The sequence below is a fragment of the Corvus cornix genome, chromosome 5 (assembly GCF_000738735.6).
Source record: "Corvus cornix cornix isolate S_Up_H32 chromosome 5, ASM73873v5, whole genome shotgun sequence".
NCBI lineage: Eukaryota > Metazoa > Chordata > Aves > Passeriformes > Corvidae > Corvus > Corvus cornix.
Window position 1 is genome coordinate 33,108,118 of NC_046335.1, and position 17,868 is coordinate 33,125,985.

The window sequence follows — 17,868 nt, forward strand, 5'->3', positions numbered from 1 at the left end:
CATAAGGCTTTGGTCTATTATTCCAATGCAGATCGTTGTATTTAAAAGACATCTTTATTGGTAGGCAGACAATGAACTTCAAAATGTCCATTAATACCTTTAAATCTGGTTAACAACATCAATGAGATTTCCTTAAAACCATTTAAAGAGGAACAATAATGTGAAAACTTAAAAGTTTTTGTTTTGATTGGTAATGTCTGAGATTAGAAGCCACATACTCATAAGGGGTAAGAACATTTTGCAGACATGAACCAATAGAAACAAACTAAACAACACAAAGGACTGGACTAAACAAGCACATTACAGATCTTATTAATTTAAATTCACTAAATCACTTTATACGTGTTTCAGGATATGTGTCTAAAAATATCCTGTCCAACCCAAAGAAAAAAATTCTCACTTGTGTAAAGCACAGTATTCCAAGGAGACTGACTGAGAGTGTTTCTGGTTTTATAGCTGCTGAATCCTGAGGATGACCTCTTGCCAGGAAAGATTCGGGACAGTAACCGTTCAACTCTCCTAGCTACAATCCAAGAACATGGCTATCCAACAATCAATTTGGGAATTGTGGGTGATAAGTAAGTACCACATGTTAGTAAAGATGTCACTTCATATTCATGCGATGCACTTTATGGCATCCATGGGAAAAAGAAATAACAGAGAAAATGTCACTCATTACAAGTGTCACAGTGTTGTGACAAAGCACATCTTGGAGAAAGTATTTCACCCTTTTCATTAGAGCAAGAAATAAGTCTATCCTAATATTAGGACAAATCTTTTGAAAAAAATTTTGTTTAATTTGTTTTGCATTCTGTTCGTTGAAAGAGATCATCCATTTACTGTTGCAAATTGAATTTATTGCTGCAGTATCCTTCCAAGCACTATACTTAAAACACGTAAGGGGAGACAGTTCTACAGCAACTATACTTTTTTCTGGTCAAAAAAAGGGAGAAGGGAAGTTTCTCTCAGAGTTTGTTTTCCATGCCAAAATTAATTTAGAGTATAAAATTTTGTCATATTTTGAGTAATTGCCTTTTGAGGAAGGCCCCACTGCTGCATATTGCTCAACATTTCCAGAAATATGTGGAAGAATTTTTTTTTTTTTTAACTTTACTGGTCTTTACTTTGATTTCCACAGAGTAGCACCCTACTGATCAGTCTTTCTGTTCATCTGACAGCAATCACTACTTGTTTCCCAGTGGTAGTGAAGTGACATCTCTTGAGAGCTCTAGGATAAGTGATTGAAGTGTTCTGCTTTTTGTCCTTCGCAAGACTGTGCGGTGACTGCCATCCATGGCTTGCGTTTCTCAGCATAACCTATTTCCTCAATTTATGGAGACCCAGAGGCTTTGAACAGGCTTTCTTGCTTTGCAGTTTGGGTAGAAAACCAACTGACAGATTTGGTTTGACAGGGTGTTGTCCAGGTTATCCTAGTGGGTAGTTAAAAAAAAAAAAAAAAATCCAAGATGACAGGGTCCCAGTCGGGGACTAAAAGGGAATCCAACCAGGTTACTATAAGGGAACAGGCATTTCAAACCCAGTCTTCCATAAAGCAGTATTCAATATAAAACATCACTAGCTTGACAGAAACTATATGAATGGACCAACCACTGCATGGTTTTACAATAATTAAACCAACCTGCATGGTGGCTGCAGGAAACACAGTTGAATTTGAAGTACTCATACAGGGAATGTGACATCCCAGTTGTGATCTTAGGGAAGGCAAACCCTTCTGGATACTCTCACTGCATCCAGGTATCCCTTTTTGCTTAGCAAAACACCACTGCAGTTCCAAATAGCAATAAATATCAAGCCCTCCTGCCCATGAATGCTTCCAGTTTCAGGTGGTGATGTCATACAAAGTCTAAATTCATGAGACTGTTCTTTCCAGGAATAGTATCTAAACGTTCTGGATGGCTAGAGTTCTCTATATTATAAGGACCTTTTTAAACTTTAAAACAAAGTAGCAATGTTTTCAAATAAATCTATTATATCCAGAGATCAGGTTCTAGATTTGAGTAGCTAAAAAAAAAGAAAACAGCCATAAAAAGTCTCTCAGCTCCTGAGAGTCATCTCTGTGTAGAGGGGATTGGCAGGGGTTTCCTTCAGCAAAATACTGTAGGTGGAACTTTTTACCACCTGCAGGACCAAAAGTAACAGCGACTGTTATCAACATTATTGTCAATGACAGCTTACATCCTGTCATTACCAGTGTGTTCATCCAACGGAAAAGATGCTTTCCCTGGTATTCCCCTCTGAAAAAACAAGAGTGTAAAGCTTGTTTGTTCTTTATGGTCTTGTCCGAATGAAATAGGTATAGTCTCAACTTTGCTGTAAAGTCAACGCTTAGGAGAGTTTAACTTAAGGTCATTTTGCAGAGCTATAGCTAGGTACTCCATTGCCTTCAGGAATTGTTTCTGTGACCTCCTAGGCATGGAGAGTCTGGGAAGATAAATAATCTTGAAAGCTCTCAATAATAAATGGCAAACAACTTTAGAATCATAGATTGATTTAGGTTGGAAAAGACCTTTAGGATCATCAAGTCCAACCAGCATTTCCAAGTCCACAACTAAACCATGTCCCTAGGTGCCATGTCTACATGTCTTTTAAATACCTTCAGGGATGGAAACTCCATCACTTCCCTGGGCAGCCTGTTCCAATGCTGGATGACCCTTTCAGTGACGAAATTTTTCCTAATACCCAATCTAAACCTCCCACGCTGCAACTTGAGGCATTTCCTCTCATCTTGTCACAAGTTACTTGGGAGAAGAGGCTGACCCACACCTGGCTACACCCTCCTTTCAGGTGGTTGTAGAGAGTGATAAGGTCTCCCCTGAGCCTCCTTTTCTCCAGGCTGAACAATTCCAGCTCCCTCAAGCACTTGTCATCAGATATGTGCCCCAGACCCTTCAACAGCTTCACTGCTCTTCTTTGGAATGTCTTTCTTGTGGGGAGATGTGAGGCCCAAGAGAACTTTTTACTTTCCTATATCTTTTACAAATATATTTTGTGGCCCTTTTTTACTTGTCAGATGCTAGCTGAACACCAGGTAGCAAACAAATGTATCAGTCTAAGGAAGTGCCTGCAGCTTTGCTTTCAGTTATGAGAGAGGTTGATTCTTTTGAATCTTCACTATTAAAATAATCTCAGAGTCTTGAGATAGTATTACCTCGGCAAAGGTAGTAAGAGTGCTTTTTAAATGTTAGGTTTCCTGCTTTTTTTTCTTGTTTCATGCTACCAAAGCAGCTTGTGCAGAGGTAGTTATTTTAGCCTCATAGAAAAGAAATAATGAGCCTCCAATTGCAGAGTGTACTTTGCAGTAAGTTTTGAAAGAATAATTCAGTACTGTTGACTTAGCTAAAAATCTTCTGCACCAGATACCAGGATTCAGTCTTAGCAAGTCTTCTGCTGTTCTTCCACACTCACATGCCCAATCTGTATCTTTGCAGCAAAATGCATCTGCAGTTCTCTTTCACTCAAAGGGAAAATCTGATTGTGTAAATCAGTTTGATAAGAAGTATGGTGTGATTTCATTACATAATAAAGCTACTAACAGTGTAGCCCATATGAATATTTCAGTACATGACTGATTTCATGGAGTACCATGGCACTTGAACAAGGAGACTTACCAGAAAGATGTTACAAAGGGTATGATTTTGACACTTTAGTTAGCATGTTTATAGAAGAGAGGAACAAGCCTTCAGTGTGTTTTATGGTTTACTGAAGTTAAACCATAGATTGTGTTTGTGTGTGCTCATGTATATGTGCATTTTGTATGTATAATATGTATCCAGACATTGAAAAACAGAAAGATTTTATATGCCTGCAATATCTATTGGTGTAGTAAAAATACTGGCAAACATACTTTTCAGAAGGAAAAATTAAAAACTTGTACTTTTTTTTTATTGTGTCATGGTAACATATTTCTTCCTTCCCGTACTTTAGATTTGGGGTGGTTTTTTCCTATTTCCTTTTTTTAATACAATTTTCATGGGGTAAATTTTACTTCATTTTACTGGGAGTATCATTTCCTGTACACCATAAGCACTAATGGAGTTTGAGACAGCAGCTAATAGGGAGCACAGTTGAGTATTAAAATTGCTGTATTGGGTCAAGGCTTTTAACAACCGTGGAAATCTTTCTCTTCAATCCTATTTGCAGATCTAATATTCAAGTATGAAAATTTTTTTAGAGTAGTATTTGCAAAGACAAACTTAGAGGTTATTATTCTATATCACTTCAGCATACAAATCGCTCAGAGGTGTTTAGGTAAAAATCCAGCTTGTCCAGCTGCTTCAAAGCCCTGGAGCATGATACATGTAAAGACATTCCAACAGAGAATGTGAAAGGATGGGGAAGCACACTGAATGTCTGATTTCTGAAGAGTAGTTAGAAGCATTTTAAAAATACCTTTGCATATTAATCATACATGAAGTTACATTTTGAACTGACCACTCAAGTCTGACTTTGCCTACAGCTGTATTTTCATTTGAAACCAATATTTTATTTCTTTTGGGAGCATTTTAATTATTTCTGAGATTGTCACCATTGTTTCTGTTCTCATAAATTGTACATATCACTCAATATTCAAAATAAAAAACAGCAATTCCAAAACCCATAGATAAAGTTTACAGTTGAAATCCTAGAAGAAAGCAATAGGAGAAAAAAACAGACCTGGGAATGTGATACAGCTGAAGTTATGTCTGGCTAGAAGCCAAGATTTTCTCTATTTGTGTTCTTAGCACATAAAAGCCAAGCTGTTTGTAAAGCACACATCTCTGAGTAGAAATGGAAGATATATCCATCTCCAGCGCTACTCCAAATACAAGAAACAAATGCAAAACTAAGGAAACAAGAACCCTTCTGATATTGTTGTTGCTGTTGTGTCTTACATTTTTTGTCTGAATCTCAGACTCAGATGCTAAAAAATAAAAAATACAACTGCCCAGTTAAAGCTGGTATTCCAATGTACTTTTGAATGTTGCCTCCTAATAACAAGACCAGATTAAAAGGGCTTCTAATTTCATTTGCTTTGCTTATAGTCTATGAAGAATTTGGTGTTTTGGAAACCAATGATAAAAATAAGTTGCATTTCTGATCTGATCTGTAGAAGTCTAATTATCAGGATATTTTTGTGTCTGATTATTTCATTTGTGTTGTTCTTTGTATTCCATTGTTTAAAGTGTAAACTTTAGCCCTAGCAAAATCTGCTGTAGTGTGGGCCTCTGTTTTACAAAGTCATCTTCCATTTTGACAGCTTTTCTTCTGTGAGGGACTTTCTTATTAAGCTTACTAAGGAATTTTTGTCACGTATGTAATGAATTCAATTTCCTCTCCTTTTACCTTTGTTTACATGAGTGCATTTTCCCCTTCTCTACATTCTTTTCCATATTTTCTAATTCTCTTATCATTTTTTTCAGACATGTATAATATTTAATGCTTCCAACAGCATTTTCATTTATGAGCCTGTGACTTCACAGTGGAGAGAGAAAGAAACTCTCTCTTGAGGAGAAAAATTTAGGAAATTCACTTTTTTTTCCTCACTTTCTTGAAAGATTTATCTGAATAGTTATTAAATCAGCAATTTATGAGAGCTTTCTACATTAGAAGTGTTTAGTCTCTTACTTGTATACCTCCCCTTTTTGGCGTACTGTTGGACATAGAGCTCCTAAATGACAGGTAAACCTATTAAAAATCACCCTTGCTGCTGTAACAGCATTAATCTGTGATATCCCTAAAATAAAAGCTTTGATAGAGTCTCTTCATACTTAGAATGGATACTGAGACCTTACTGAAGGATTTAGTCTGCTTCAATTTTAGGTTTGCCATCCCAAAAAAAAAGGTTGAAATCTTTTGTACTTGTGTGGCTTGCCTGTAATTACCAGTATTACAATATAGATGGAACATCTGGAGTGGAGGGAGGAGAGTGGAGAAACTGCTCCTACTCCAAAATTTCTCATGCAATATCAGCCTGATATATATCATTATATGAGGTAGAATATGAGTTCTGGGCAGAATCCAGGCACAGAATCCTAGTCTCTCCCTGCTCCAGTTTAATGCCCAGCTTGGGTAAAATCAAATATACTGTGAACAAAATTAGTAGCAGTAGTAGTAGTAGTATCATTTAACAAATGACTGCAAAAGAATGCTTGTTAGAGAAAAGGCCTTACATTAAATGTCACAATATTAAGTTTTTCTAAAGTAACTTCACTTCTAAATCTGCTCAAAGAACAATGATGTTACGAACTTTGATCATAGCCTAATGAATCCAGGGACACAGTGTAATGGTTTGAAGGTGATTCAGATGTGGAGGTCCTCTCCTTCATTGTGCCCTGTCAAGAATATTCTCCTTTTCAAGCAGAAATGTTTAATATCTGTCACAATAACTCTTGATAATCATTAGGGAAATCTTCAAGTAAGTTGTCATATTGAAAAGTCATCTCATCTAATGCACATATTCCGAAAACACAAAGGAACATCTGAGCCAAAACAGAGGTGAAAAAAGAACTTGTGAAATCGGACAGTGCAAGTCCCAGGGAATCTTCTGTACCAGTAAGAAGCTACATAGTGTGACAGGTAATAAAATTTCATGCTGTAGAGGTGACAGGTGCAAAGCTAATGCACAGCAGTGTGTCATTTTCCTAACTGTGTTCAACACAAGCATGGACTCCTTCCTGAATTAGCGTTTTTAGAATCACTGCTCAGTAGTAGCACATGACAGTAAAGAGCAGATAATAAAGAGGACAGAATACTTTGAAAATCCTGTCTTTGGAAACAGAGGGAATCTATCTGTTGGAGGGAAATAAAAATGACTGGGTTTTATGGTCTATTTTTGAGGCACAGGTTAACAATTTTTAAAGTACTTGAAGATGTAAGTTCTGTTTTCAAGAGAACTTCAGCTTCTAGAGGCCAAAGTATCATTCATTTAAATGACTTCCAACCTTTTTAATGCCTAGAGCATATATAGGAATAATTAGAGTTCCCAAGTCACTCAGAAATTTTTGAGGTTTGAAATTGTACTAATGCCCAAAAAGAAAATAATGAAAACTAATAAAGGCAGTAGATACAGAACAGTCAAAGAAGTGGTGAACACTGAAGATGGGTCATTGTGTCACCAATAGGAATCACTTACAAAACTGGCCTAAGTATATTGTTAATACAGCCAAGTATGAATTGATATATAGAGGATTAAAGAATATAACTAAAATTTACAGGATGGAGGATTATATCCTAAGAAATAAGGATTTAGGAAAAGATTTGAGAATCATCTAAATAGAAGTTCTAGCATACTTGTAAAGAGCTAATCTCCTATAGAATTAGAAGGTTATTTTTGACCTTACCTTTGTATTCCCAAGGCAAGAACCATTCAATTTCTCAAGTAGTTGAAAGATGGACTGCGTACTCAAGTAATAGCAGAACTCAGTCTGTTTAGTTCAACAGATATTCTTACAAGATCACTTGATTGCCTTCCAGTAATACTGAGCCACATGGAGAAGAAACTGAATAAAGTTTCTATTTCAGTACCAATGCCTATATATTCAAGCTAGACTAATTCAGACACTAAGTAAAGCATAATTTTAACAGTGATAGTAATTAGTTATTAGGAAACTATATCAAATGCTTTGATATTCATTTCAAAGCGAGATTGGATATTTATTTACAATTCAAACAGAAGCAAGTTCAGGGAGGTTCTCAGACTATTCTAAATACTAAAATAATTTTTAAAAATGAGTATTATTTCTCCTGGTCACAAATAATCTCTTAAGTATTATTTCAGAGAATTAAATTAATTATCTTGTTATTCTGAGTACAAAATCAGAAGACCAGTGCCAGCAGAAATTACACAACAGAGCTTAGCATCGTGCTGGAAAAGATTTTAGATTTTTGAGACTGCTGTCTGTAATGTTGATGGTCAAACCAGAAGCTGGGATCATTCATGAAATCTGAAAGTCTTTTGTTTGTCACTTCATGACACAGGGGACCCTATTTTGAGAAATAAAGATTGACGTTGTACTCTGGCAATGAATAGAAGAGCAAATGAGGGATTTAAGCTATTTTAGAAAATGGCTTTCTTGGGAAGCCTGTCAGAAAGAAATGGACATCTAATCTTTTAACCTGAATAATTTGAATATTTTTCCATCACTTCCTATCGGTATTAGTATGCATTCAATATGACAGACCCTGTTTATGAAGTATGAGGAGAAACTTGGCATGGATTTACAAGGTGATAAAAGAGGATTTTAGATTTCATGTTAGCAGTGACTGTGGGCACATGTAACAGTAGTGCAGGGACATTGGTCCAGTCTTCTCCTCACATTCCCCAGTCAGACAGGACATGCATGTGCACAAAAGTGATCTTTGAAATGCCAGACTGAAGCTGCCTTGTGCAGGATCAGCTGGCCCTGGACTGGGGAGGGAGATTGACTTGTTGTTGTTAACTGTCCAGCCAGCTGATAAGAAGAAATGGCTCAAGAGTCACATAACGATGACTGATGACATGGTCCATTTCAATCATGAATATCTGATTTCAGGTTTTTTTAAAAGGTATATTTATAAATCTTCATGTCCAATGAAGATTTTTTACATTTTATGTTTAATTGTCCTACATTTAAGAGTGTAAAAACATAATTTCTATTTATTTCATATTTCTGTTACAAAGGACACTATCTAAAAATAGTTTTTTCACAGAAAAACTGACTTGGAAGAAGTATATGTGAAAGGTAATACTGCTTTCATAAATTGGGAATTCATTAATTGTTTTAAATAAGGTCCTGATTTGTAACTTTCTCAGTTTTGGACATTTTTTCTAATCCTGCCTCTTGCAGTAGGGTATGAAGCTTCTCATGAATGAAGTGGCATCTTTACTGACTATGGAGTTATAAAATTAGGATAATTACAGCTCTTTCCCCCTTGTAGTTAAGAGGGTGACAGTTATTATGCCTTGAGACCTATTTCCTGAATAAGAAGCTAAAAGTGTGAGTAAAAATGTTTCCATGGGGCCCATCTCCAAGTATTTTCCCAATTTTTTGTGGTCCTCCTTCCAAAATGTCAAGTTGTTTAACACTTCATTTTGCTTTGTTTGGAAGTCAAGAGTAAAGAAGTTTCTCCGTAGACACTGCAAAGAAAGATTAACTCTGCTTTGTTGGCATGCCCAGTTGAACCTAAATCCTTCCATAACTTTGCTCATCATTCCTTGTGAGAAGCCCATCCAAACTGTAATAGAAAGATATTCCCGTGCACGCCCTTTCTCTCCCATTGGCTGGCCTTGCAAAGAGGAAGCATTTCCCATGGTGATTTTGAATATCCAGAGCCTCCAAGGGGGACACAGCTGGGCACAGAGCTTCCCTTTGACCCCAGGAGACTCTCTCCTTCCCTGGCTCTTTATTATACCCCTTCTGCTTCCTTTACCCTCAGGAAGCCAGATGTTTTTAAAGAAGAAGGGACACAGAGCTTCCAGAACACTGCGGAGACAGGCCTACCAGATTGGTGAGCACTGTTTTTAAACCACTTGGGACGTTGAGGCACGTGCATGCTCACAGGCAGGCTCAGCCAGGTGTCTGTCAGGGCAGAGCTTGGAGCACAGATCCAACCAACATTTGCCGTACAGAAGCAGATGGTGTTTGATTCTGTCCATTAAGTAGCACTGCCTTTTCAGTTAAGTTCTTATGCACCAGTGCACTGTAGACTTACATGGCTCCACAACATTGATAAAATTAGAATGTTTACACTACTTATCAGTAGCAGCAAACATCTTTATCCATCAAGGCTTTTACCATTTAAAAACTGAGCAAATTAGGAAAAAACCTGTTTGAAGGTAGCAGTGGAGTCCGGGGAAGTCACCGTTATGATTCTTCGGTCATAATAGGAGTTGGACTTCAATGATCCTTGTGGGTCCCTTCCAACTCAGGATGTTCTACGAGTCTATGATTCTACATACTTGGTTTTCCACCACTGTGCTGATCATCTCTAAAGCAGGCTAGCTGGAGCATTCAGGAAATCTCTAAACTATGCACTACACTTTTTTCCCAAAATACATATGCAATTATATGCTACGTCTTACTTAGGGAGATGGCTTAATAATATAGATTAATTTTCAGAACTTGCCCTCTAACACAGACAGGCCCAAGGAGCAGGAGTGATAACAGAGGGAGAGTAAACCACCTGTCATTTCCTCCATTAAAAAACAGAAAAATTTAGTTTCTATAGTTTAATTCATGTGGGAAATAAAAATACATAGAAAAGGAACGAAAATCCTATCGAAGGTTAGTACCTGAAAACTCCAGATGGGAGGATCCTCACTGGGGTAAATGGGCCCATTTTTATAAGAGGTTGGAGGATTGGGTTACAGCTTAATGTTTGCTTTGCATACTGGAAAAACAAATTTCTGTTCTCATTACTGAGTCAATCTGCCATATCCATAGCTTTCAGAAAACGTGTTCTTGTTTAGCAATTAGTTTTTCATCCTGAAGCCAGGTTGTTATAAATCTAGTTTTTCTTCATGTAATGGACTAAAGAGACCAACCCATTAGAACCCTTTGCTATACTACACATCACAAAAAAATTTATGAGAACCTGCAGTATTTAAAATGTTTTAAATTAATGTGAAGAACATGATACAGACTGTCTGCTTTATCTGAAATTACTTAAAAGATGGAATCTACCAGCAGGTGATGGACTTGGAATTCCTCGTACAAGTCAGTTCACACCTCACTGCTACTTAAACATTAAATTTGCCTTTGGGCTCTTCTAAGCAGTGTGAGGGAAAGCACCCACAAAAACCAGTTTGTAGAGTAAGTCTTGCTACCCAAAGCATGAGCAATATGAAAATGCTTCTGCTTCCAGAGCAGGAGAAAAGGCAATGCGCATTTTTTAATGTTAAATACATCTTTGTGTTTCAAGGAATATGGTCCAGTATTGTAGAGACAAATGAAGTTCTAGTTCCTTCCACTGACTAGCAGCTGTCAAAAAATTGAGTTGCTGGTCTCAAACAGGATAAGTTTCTCAGTTCCTTCTCTTTGCTCATTTCTAATACTGTAGTTTACTCTTGTTGGGGAATTTGTAATTTTTTTAGTGAACAAAAATCGATGTCATATTTCATTAGATATTTTCTAAAAAATAACTATTTGTTTTAGGACACAGCTGATGACAGAGAATTTTAAAAGGTCTTTCCATATTGTCTCTAATCTGTGGCTTCCAAGTCATTTTTGTTCTGGAGACAGACATTTTTCCAAGTGATTAAGTTGTGATTCTGTAAAAGGTGGAGCTTCTTAGAGAAAGCCTTCATTTTGAGGCATTGCTTCTAGGGACTGCATTTCTACCTGTCATAGAGACATCTATACTGTAGATCAATAGCAGTTACACCAGTTTACAGGGGGGATGAATTTACTTTAAATTCCTTTTAAATTTATTTAAAATTTGCTCTTACAATTGAAGCTAAAGTAAAAAGGGAAGAAATTCTGTGATAACAATGCCATTTCACCATTTTTCAGATTTGGTGATATTATTTGCTATCTGTTAACAACTGGCACTAAGTACATCCATCATATATTTTATTTTCAGTTGTGTAAGTATAAGCCAATTCTCATATTTCATGAGAGCTCTGATTGAAATAATTCAGAACCACAGGGCCCTTCAGACTCACCAGTGCACTGACATCTTTACTGATGAGCAATGTCTTTGGCATTGATTATTGTATTGTGTGGTGTAATCTGCAGTCATATTATTTCAACCCAGCTACAACTGTTGAATATTTTCAACTCCAAAAGTGAAAATTTTTCTGTGAATCCATATTGACTCACTTCCTTTGTAAGAAGGAAGATAAAATAAAAATCTTTACTGGTGTAATCCCATCCAATTTCTTAGAAAAACTAATGGATTTCTGGTGAGTGTACTGATAAGGTTCATTATCTTCAGCCAGCAAAATAGCCAGGGATAGTTTTTTAATTAGTGGAAACCAGCAGTTCTCAGGCTGCTTCTTACAGTCAAAGGACACACACTATACTGGATTTAGAGTGAATTAAGTGCTTACAAGTTAGTAGAATGGCACGGCACCTGAAGACAGCTGTTACCAAAGCTTTGGTCCTGTTCTTTCAGCATTTATGGAAAAAATTACAATTCACACTGAAATGCTTGCAGATGAATGTGCTCAAGCAGCAGACAAGGATGGGATCGAGGACCCTTCATGCAGGAATGTGCCCATAGTACATAAGTACCTGGCTTCTATGCGTGATACTTTTTCCTGTAGCACTCCCATGGCTATCTGTATTTCTGACCTCTCTGATCTTTCGTCATTCTGACATATATATGAGTGGGAGTCTTCTGAAGCAGGTCAAGGAAACAGTGGAGAAAAACATATTATCATCCAGATACAGAAAAAAATACTGAAGGCATTAGACAGATCTCATGGTTACTTCAGCAACAAAGTTGAAGACCTCTAATTGAAGTCCTCTAATCAAAATCTTTATGAGTTCATAAATGTAACATGAAAAAGAATACTCTGCAAAATAACATTCTTTTTTGCAGCAGCAGCAATTAAAGGGACAGCAAAAAGTACCAAAGACAGATTCTTTTATATTGCTGTCAAATAGACAAATCTTACATAGTCATATTGAACAAGCCAAAAGCTGCTGTAATTATTCCAGCTTTCCTCACAAGCTGGCCTGTTTTCCTAGGGAAAGCATATTGCATCTGTTCACAGTGATCCAGGGAAATTCCACAGAAGGTAGAAGGAAGATACATTATGAGAACATGATGAACTACACTTGAGAATTTTGAAACAAATACAGTTTCAGAAGTGTGTCCATATGTTACTACATACACCATCAAAATTGGATTTTCTTCTGCTTTCAAAAACCATATTAGACAAAACACAGAATTCCTATTACCTTCAAGTATTCATTCATTGAATTACATTCATTGAAATGTATTCATCGATTTACATTCAATATTACATTCTACAGAAGGTGGATTTTAGTTGGCTAAAAATAATGGCATCTATTCACCGTTCTGCATCCTGCAAATTACTGATATGCAAAATACTCCTCTTGGCCATGAGGTGAGAAGTGGGTGACAGACTTTTTCTTTATGCCTCACTGCATTCATCTATTCATTTTGAAATCTGTCACCTCAGCTGAATGAGCAGTTAAAAAATGAGTTAATCATAAAGGATCAAATCCATATCCCATCTTTCCTCAAGAAGAAATGTCATTGAGCTTGATGAGATCTCTGAGTACAAGTAGTCTGTTGGTTATTGGATGAAAATTTTAATTTGGTAAATTCTTTGTTATTTTGGAGGGGGTTTTTTCTGATGTAGAACTAGAAGCTTGACTGGGATCTTTGCATGCAAGGGGACTTTCTAGAAGGTGTTTGTACCTCAGTTAAACCTGTTCTTCTTCTGAAACATCTGTTTTGCAGAAAAGAGACCTCACAAGATGCAACAATAGTACAAACCACTGTTGCCAGTTTGTGGGAACATATCCAGAATGTGCTAAACTCAGGGCACTTCCAGACAGCACACAGACTTCTGAAGTTTACAGTCAACTGCTGTAGTTTAGAGAGCAGCTGGTCTACTTTGATCTTTAGTGTGATTGTGTAGGATCACTGCTAGCACTTCTGTTTTACTGTGTGTCCAGGAATCTGTAGCTTCTCAGAATTTGTAAAGAATCATGTCTTTCAGCATATAACTGAAATACTTGAGATACTTTCAAATAAAGTAAAACAAGCAAGAAAGGTTGGCCAGCTCTGCTTTTGAACTCACAATAGACACTTGTGCATGCATCTGGTGCATCATAGTGCATGTGTATCTTTCTGTATCTGTGTTCAGTATATCTGTAGAGCGCACAGGTTTAAGGTGCTGACTGTCATGGTGCATGCACACATTTTGCAAGTACAGGTTACCAGAAGACCTGGGTTTATAAAAGCCCAGGCTACTGCATAGAGAAATAGAGCAATCACAGGTCTCTCTGTTAGTCACCCAATAGTAACAGCTGTATATGGCAATGGACAGCAAGGACTGGAAGTGACTGTCAGGTAATGAGGTTATGTTGAATGAATGAAACTCCTGTGGCAAAGAATGTGGTGGAAATGATCCTTGGAAACAGTAATGAACTACAGATTTTGTACTGACAGTGGCTTGATAAGTCAATCCTAACTAAAAGTTCCACTTTGATTTTAACTGGGATCACTCATTTTACTGCAGAGTAGTAGGTGATTTTTTGAACATTTGCTCTTACTTGTTTTCTAAATTAAATTATAAAACTGAGCAGTTTAACTGCATGTATCAAACTGCTGTTGTTAAGGGTTGTATCGCAGAAAAGGCTGACAGATTTATAATTAATGACAGTGAAGCACAACAATAGGATCAACAAAAGTGAATTAACATACACTGATTTCTATGTGAAAGAGAAAATTACACTGTAATTTAGGGTAGCTCAAAATGGCACTTAAAACACAGAAGATTCTTTGGTCTTGACTATAATGCAGCTATTTCTTCTGAGAGTGGAAAGGAGAAAATTTACATGTCTGATGTCTATTTTAATGAGGCTTGCATCATTTTCTTGCTCAAGCTCTTAAGCTTTCTTGTATATCTTTTCAGTTCAAAGACAGCTCACTTGACAGCTCTAGTGTTGTGTAAGTTCTCCACAAACTAACTTTGATAATCAGAATTTTTCATGAATCCAGAAGGTGTTCCTTCTGTACTGCCATCCTGCAAGTCCTCTCTTCAAATCAATGAAATCAAGTGTCAGCTGCAATGTCATGCATCTGCTTACTGGATGCATGCTGCTGCCATTATACAATAGTTACCCTCCAACTAATTTCCAGATTGCACTGCTCATTCTATTCCATAAACCTGAACGAAGAGGGTCGGGTCAGGAAATTTGGGTTGTAAAGTAGCTACTCTGTTTATCAGACTGAAAAAATTAGCAGAGAATATAAAGAGATACTTAAAAATACACGCACCCTTTATGCAAATCACTGTGTCTGCAGCTTCAAAAATGTATGTACAATACATAATATTTCTGCAGACAAAATCTGCTCCAGGTGTTGAGAGAAAGTTTGGATTTGTTCCTTATTTATCTATATGAATAGTTTCATAAAGCGTATGCAGTCCTTATAGAACAAATTTTCTTCAAGGTATTTACAAAAGATGATCAGATGTGATCTGAAACATATCTGAGTATAACTTTTTTAATAAGTTGCAGCATGTTAGAAAAGCTCACTCCTTTTTTGTGCACAATGTCACTCTGACTTTGAAAGTCACTGAATGAAACAGAGTAATTTTGCCATCTGGAAATGAGACTTCCCATCAAAATCTACTTTACATTGATTAAGGTATTCATCACTATATTTGAGCACCTGTTACAGTTCTGTCCATGACAGAAAAAAATCCAGATATTTTAAAGGATTTATTGTAGTAAATTAGACCGTTAGTCTAGCTAATCCAGTATCCTGCCCCTAGCAGTGGCTAGGGCTTCAGAATATAGTTTCTGATTTGTAGCTGCTCCAAAAGTGAGTGTTATTTCCCAGCCTCATGGCGATTTGTCACCTGCCTTGTAAAACAATCTTGTTGTATTATGTTCAGATACCAAAGTTATCTTGTCTATTCTTTCAGAACTTAATAGTTTCCATTATTTATTCCATTTCTATGTCAATTTAAAGGAGCTGCTGCTCACTGTTACACAACAAATGAAACAAGTCTTGTTATCTATCAAATCAGTGTTAATATGCAATTTGAGTAATAACTCTCTGCATTAAATCCACTAAAGGCATGGGAAATGTCCATTACAGTGTTGATTGAAGATTGCAACAGGTGACTCTTGTAAGGAGTGTTTGGTGCTAATTGCAGAGGCATGGAACTACCAGCCCTAAGTACAACATAAAGTTAAGCAGACCTGGGTGACAAAAAGAAGTCTGCTAAAAATGTCAAAAAGAGAGACACTTTCTGCAAAAGCAAGGGAGATAATTCTGTCTCCTTTTTTCAGAATAAAAACCAAACTAACATAATCATTTGGTTTATTGCAACAAAATTTCTATCACGTCTTTCATTTTGGAATAATTAAATGCACTTTTAACTATATTAAAGATGATGTGCAGTGCTATTGGCTGGATAAAGTTTTAGTGGTAGAATTTTTAAATGCCTTGAACTATACAGATGGTAAAGAAAAGAATTTTAAAATGGTGAAGAAAAGTATGTTACACGGATCATTCTACTGGAAATTCTAAAAATGCACCAAGTCCAGTAATATTCAGCTTTTTACATGACAAAATAAAAATACCTGAATGATGAACTAGTCCAGTGGTATGCTACCCTCAGAACTGAGTCCTCACCTGGTTTAAGTTTGGGCTTATTTGGGGGGAGGGGTTATTGATTTTTTTCTTTTGATAAGTAGTTCAATATATATATACAAACACAATATATTCCATATGTAAGTAGCAGCATTTCCATTCTATTTAACTTTAACAACAGTTAAATATATACTTGTTTGCTTTTTACTATTCCTTCCATTATTCTCAAACCACAACCAAAAGCAAGCCACTTCATTATCAAGAATTAGCATGTCCCCAGACAGGTGGTGTTGCTACCTATGAATAACTTTTAAATAATTAAACAAGATAAAATGAAACAGCCTCGAGCAAGCTCCAGATAAGGTCCTCAGCTTCATCACAATCTAATGAGAAAATTATACTGAAAGCAGTCTTAGGTTGGTGATAGTGGCATATGTCTGACTGCCGAGCCTTGGGAATGGCAATATCGACCTATGTAATGAATATGTATTCCTTGCTGCATTCCAAGCAGCCTCATTGGCAAGGATTAAGGAATACTTAGATCTTGAGGGACTTTTCCTATTACAAACTCTATAACAGTATCTTATTACATACAGATACTACTTAGACGATCAATACGAGACAATTGGTTCTGAAGAAGTAGCCAACAGCAGACTTGCTTCTTTCTACTTTCCTTCACTGACTAGTGAAGACTTGTGCTGGGTTTTGGAGAAAATGATCCTGAGATTTCAGAAGGGGCAGCTGATAAAATGTCTCAGTTTCCTAAAGAACAAAAGAGGTGGTTTTGCTTGAGCCCATATGTTTTATATTTTCTCCCAAAGAAAACAGTTTAGGCGTTCTTTGTAGGCCATTAAGAGTATCCAAGATACCCAGTACCCTAAACAAAAGTAATGATGGCATGCCACAATACTGCAACCACTGTTTCCTTTAAAAAAGGGGTAGTGTATAATTCTATCTTACCAACTGCAGTCTACAGCAATCTGCCCTTCTTTCTGCTGTAATTGTTGCCTACCTCTTACAAAGCAATCTGACCCTAGAGAGGGGATGTAACCCAACACAGATAATAAAGTTGTGCAGGATGACTACACTGTGATGCCAAAGAACATGCTGCTGCAGTCACTGGACCTAGTGGAGAAAGAGTCTTGAGTCTTTCTGCCTGTAAGGGCATAACCAGGGTTGAGGACACCTGAGGGCTCTCTGGTGAGGAGATGAGGTGTGTGCAAGGTTGCATGCGCTGAGATATTTACTCAGGGAGGGAGTGCAGTCATTCTTGCGTCACATAAATTGTAGTGCACACAGCACCACCTCATGCTAACTGCTGCTTGTATTTCACTGAACCATGGGCAAAGAAAGGATGCTCAGAGGAAAGAAATTTTTTTCTGAGACATTTGGAAACACACAGTTTCTGCTAGTCTCTGAAAGATCAACTAGAACTTGCATAATATTCCTAATTTTCATGTTTTCAGCTCAAACTCCAAAATTACTGCTGTAGTTCTACTTTTGGATGAAATACAGCCAAAGCTCCCAAAGGATAGCCCACATGCCATTTTCAGCCTGCATTCATCACCCACAATGGTATTTTGT

The 17,868-nt window shown here is 36.9% G+C and overlaps 1 protein-coding gene across 23 annotated transcripts in view; it reads left to right on the plus strand.

Annotated features, from left to right (window-relative positions):
- GPHN (gephyrin) overlaps positions 1-17,868 on the plus strand; it is a 283,847-nt gene that overhangs the window by 254,759 nt on the left and 11,220 nt on the right. For 12 of the 23 annotated variants that reach the window (XM_039552422.1, XM_039552426.1, XM_039552425.1 and 9 more), the window contains 2 exons: positions 457-578; positions 9,415-9,486. In XM_039552422.1, coding sequence (XP_039408356.1) covers positions 457-578; positions 9,415-9,486 — 194 coding nt within the window. The remainder of the gene's footprint in view (positions 1-456; positions 579-9,414; positions 9,487-17,868) is intronic. The other 11 variants (XM_039552427.1, XM_039552431.1, XM_039552435.1 and 8 more) reach the window with 1 other exon arrangement.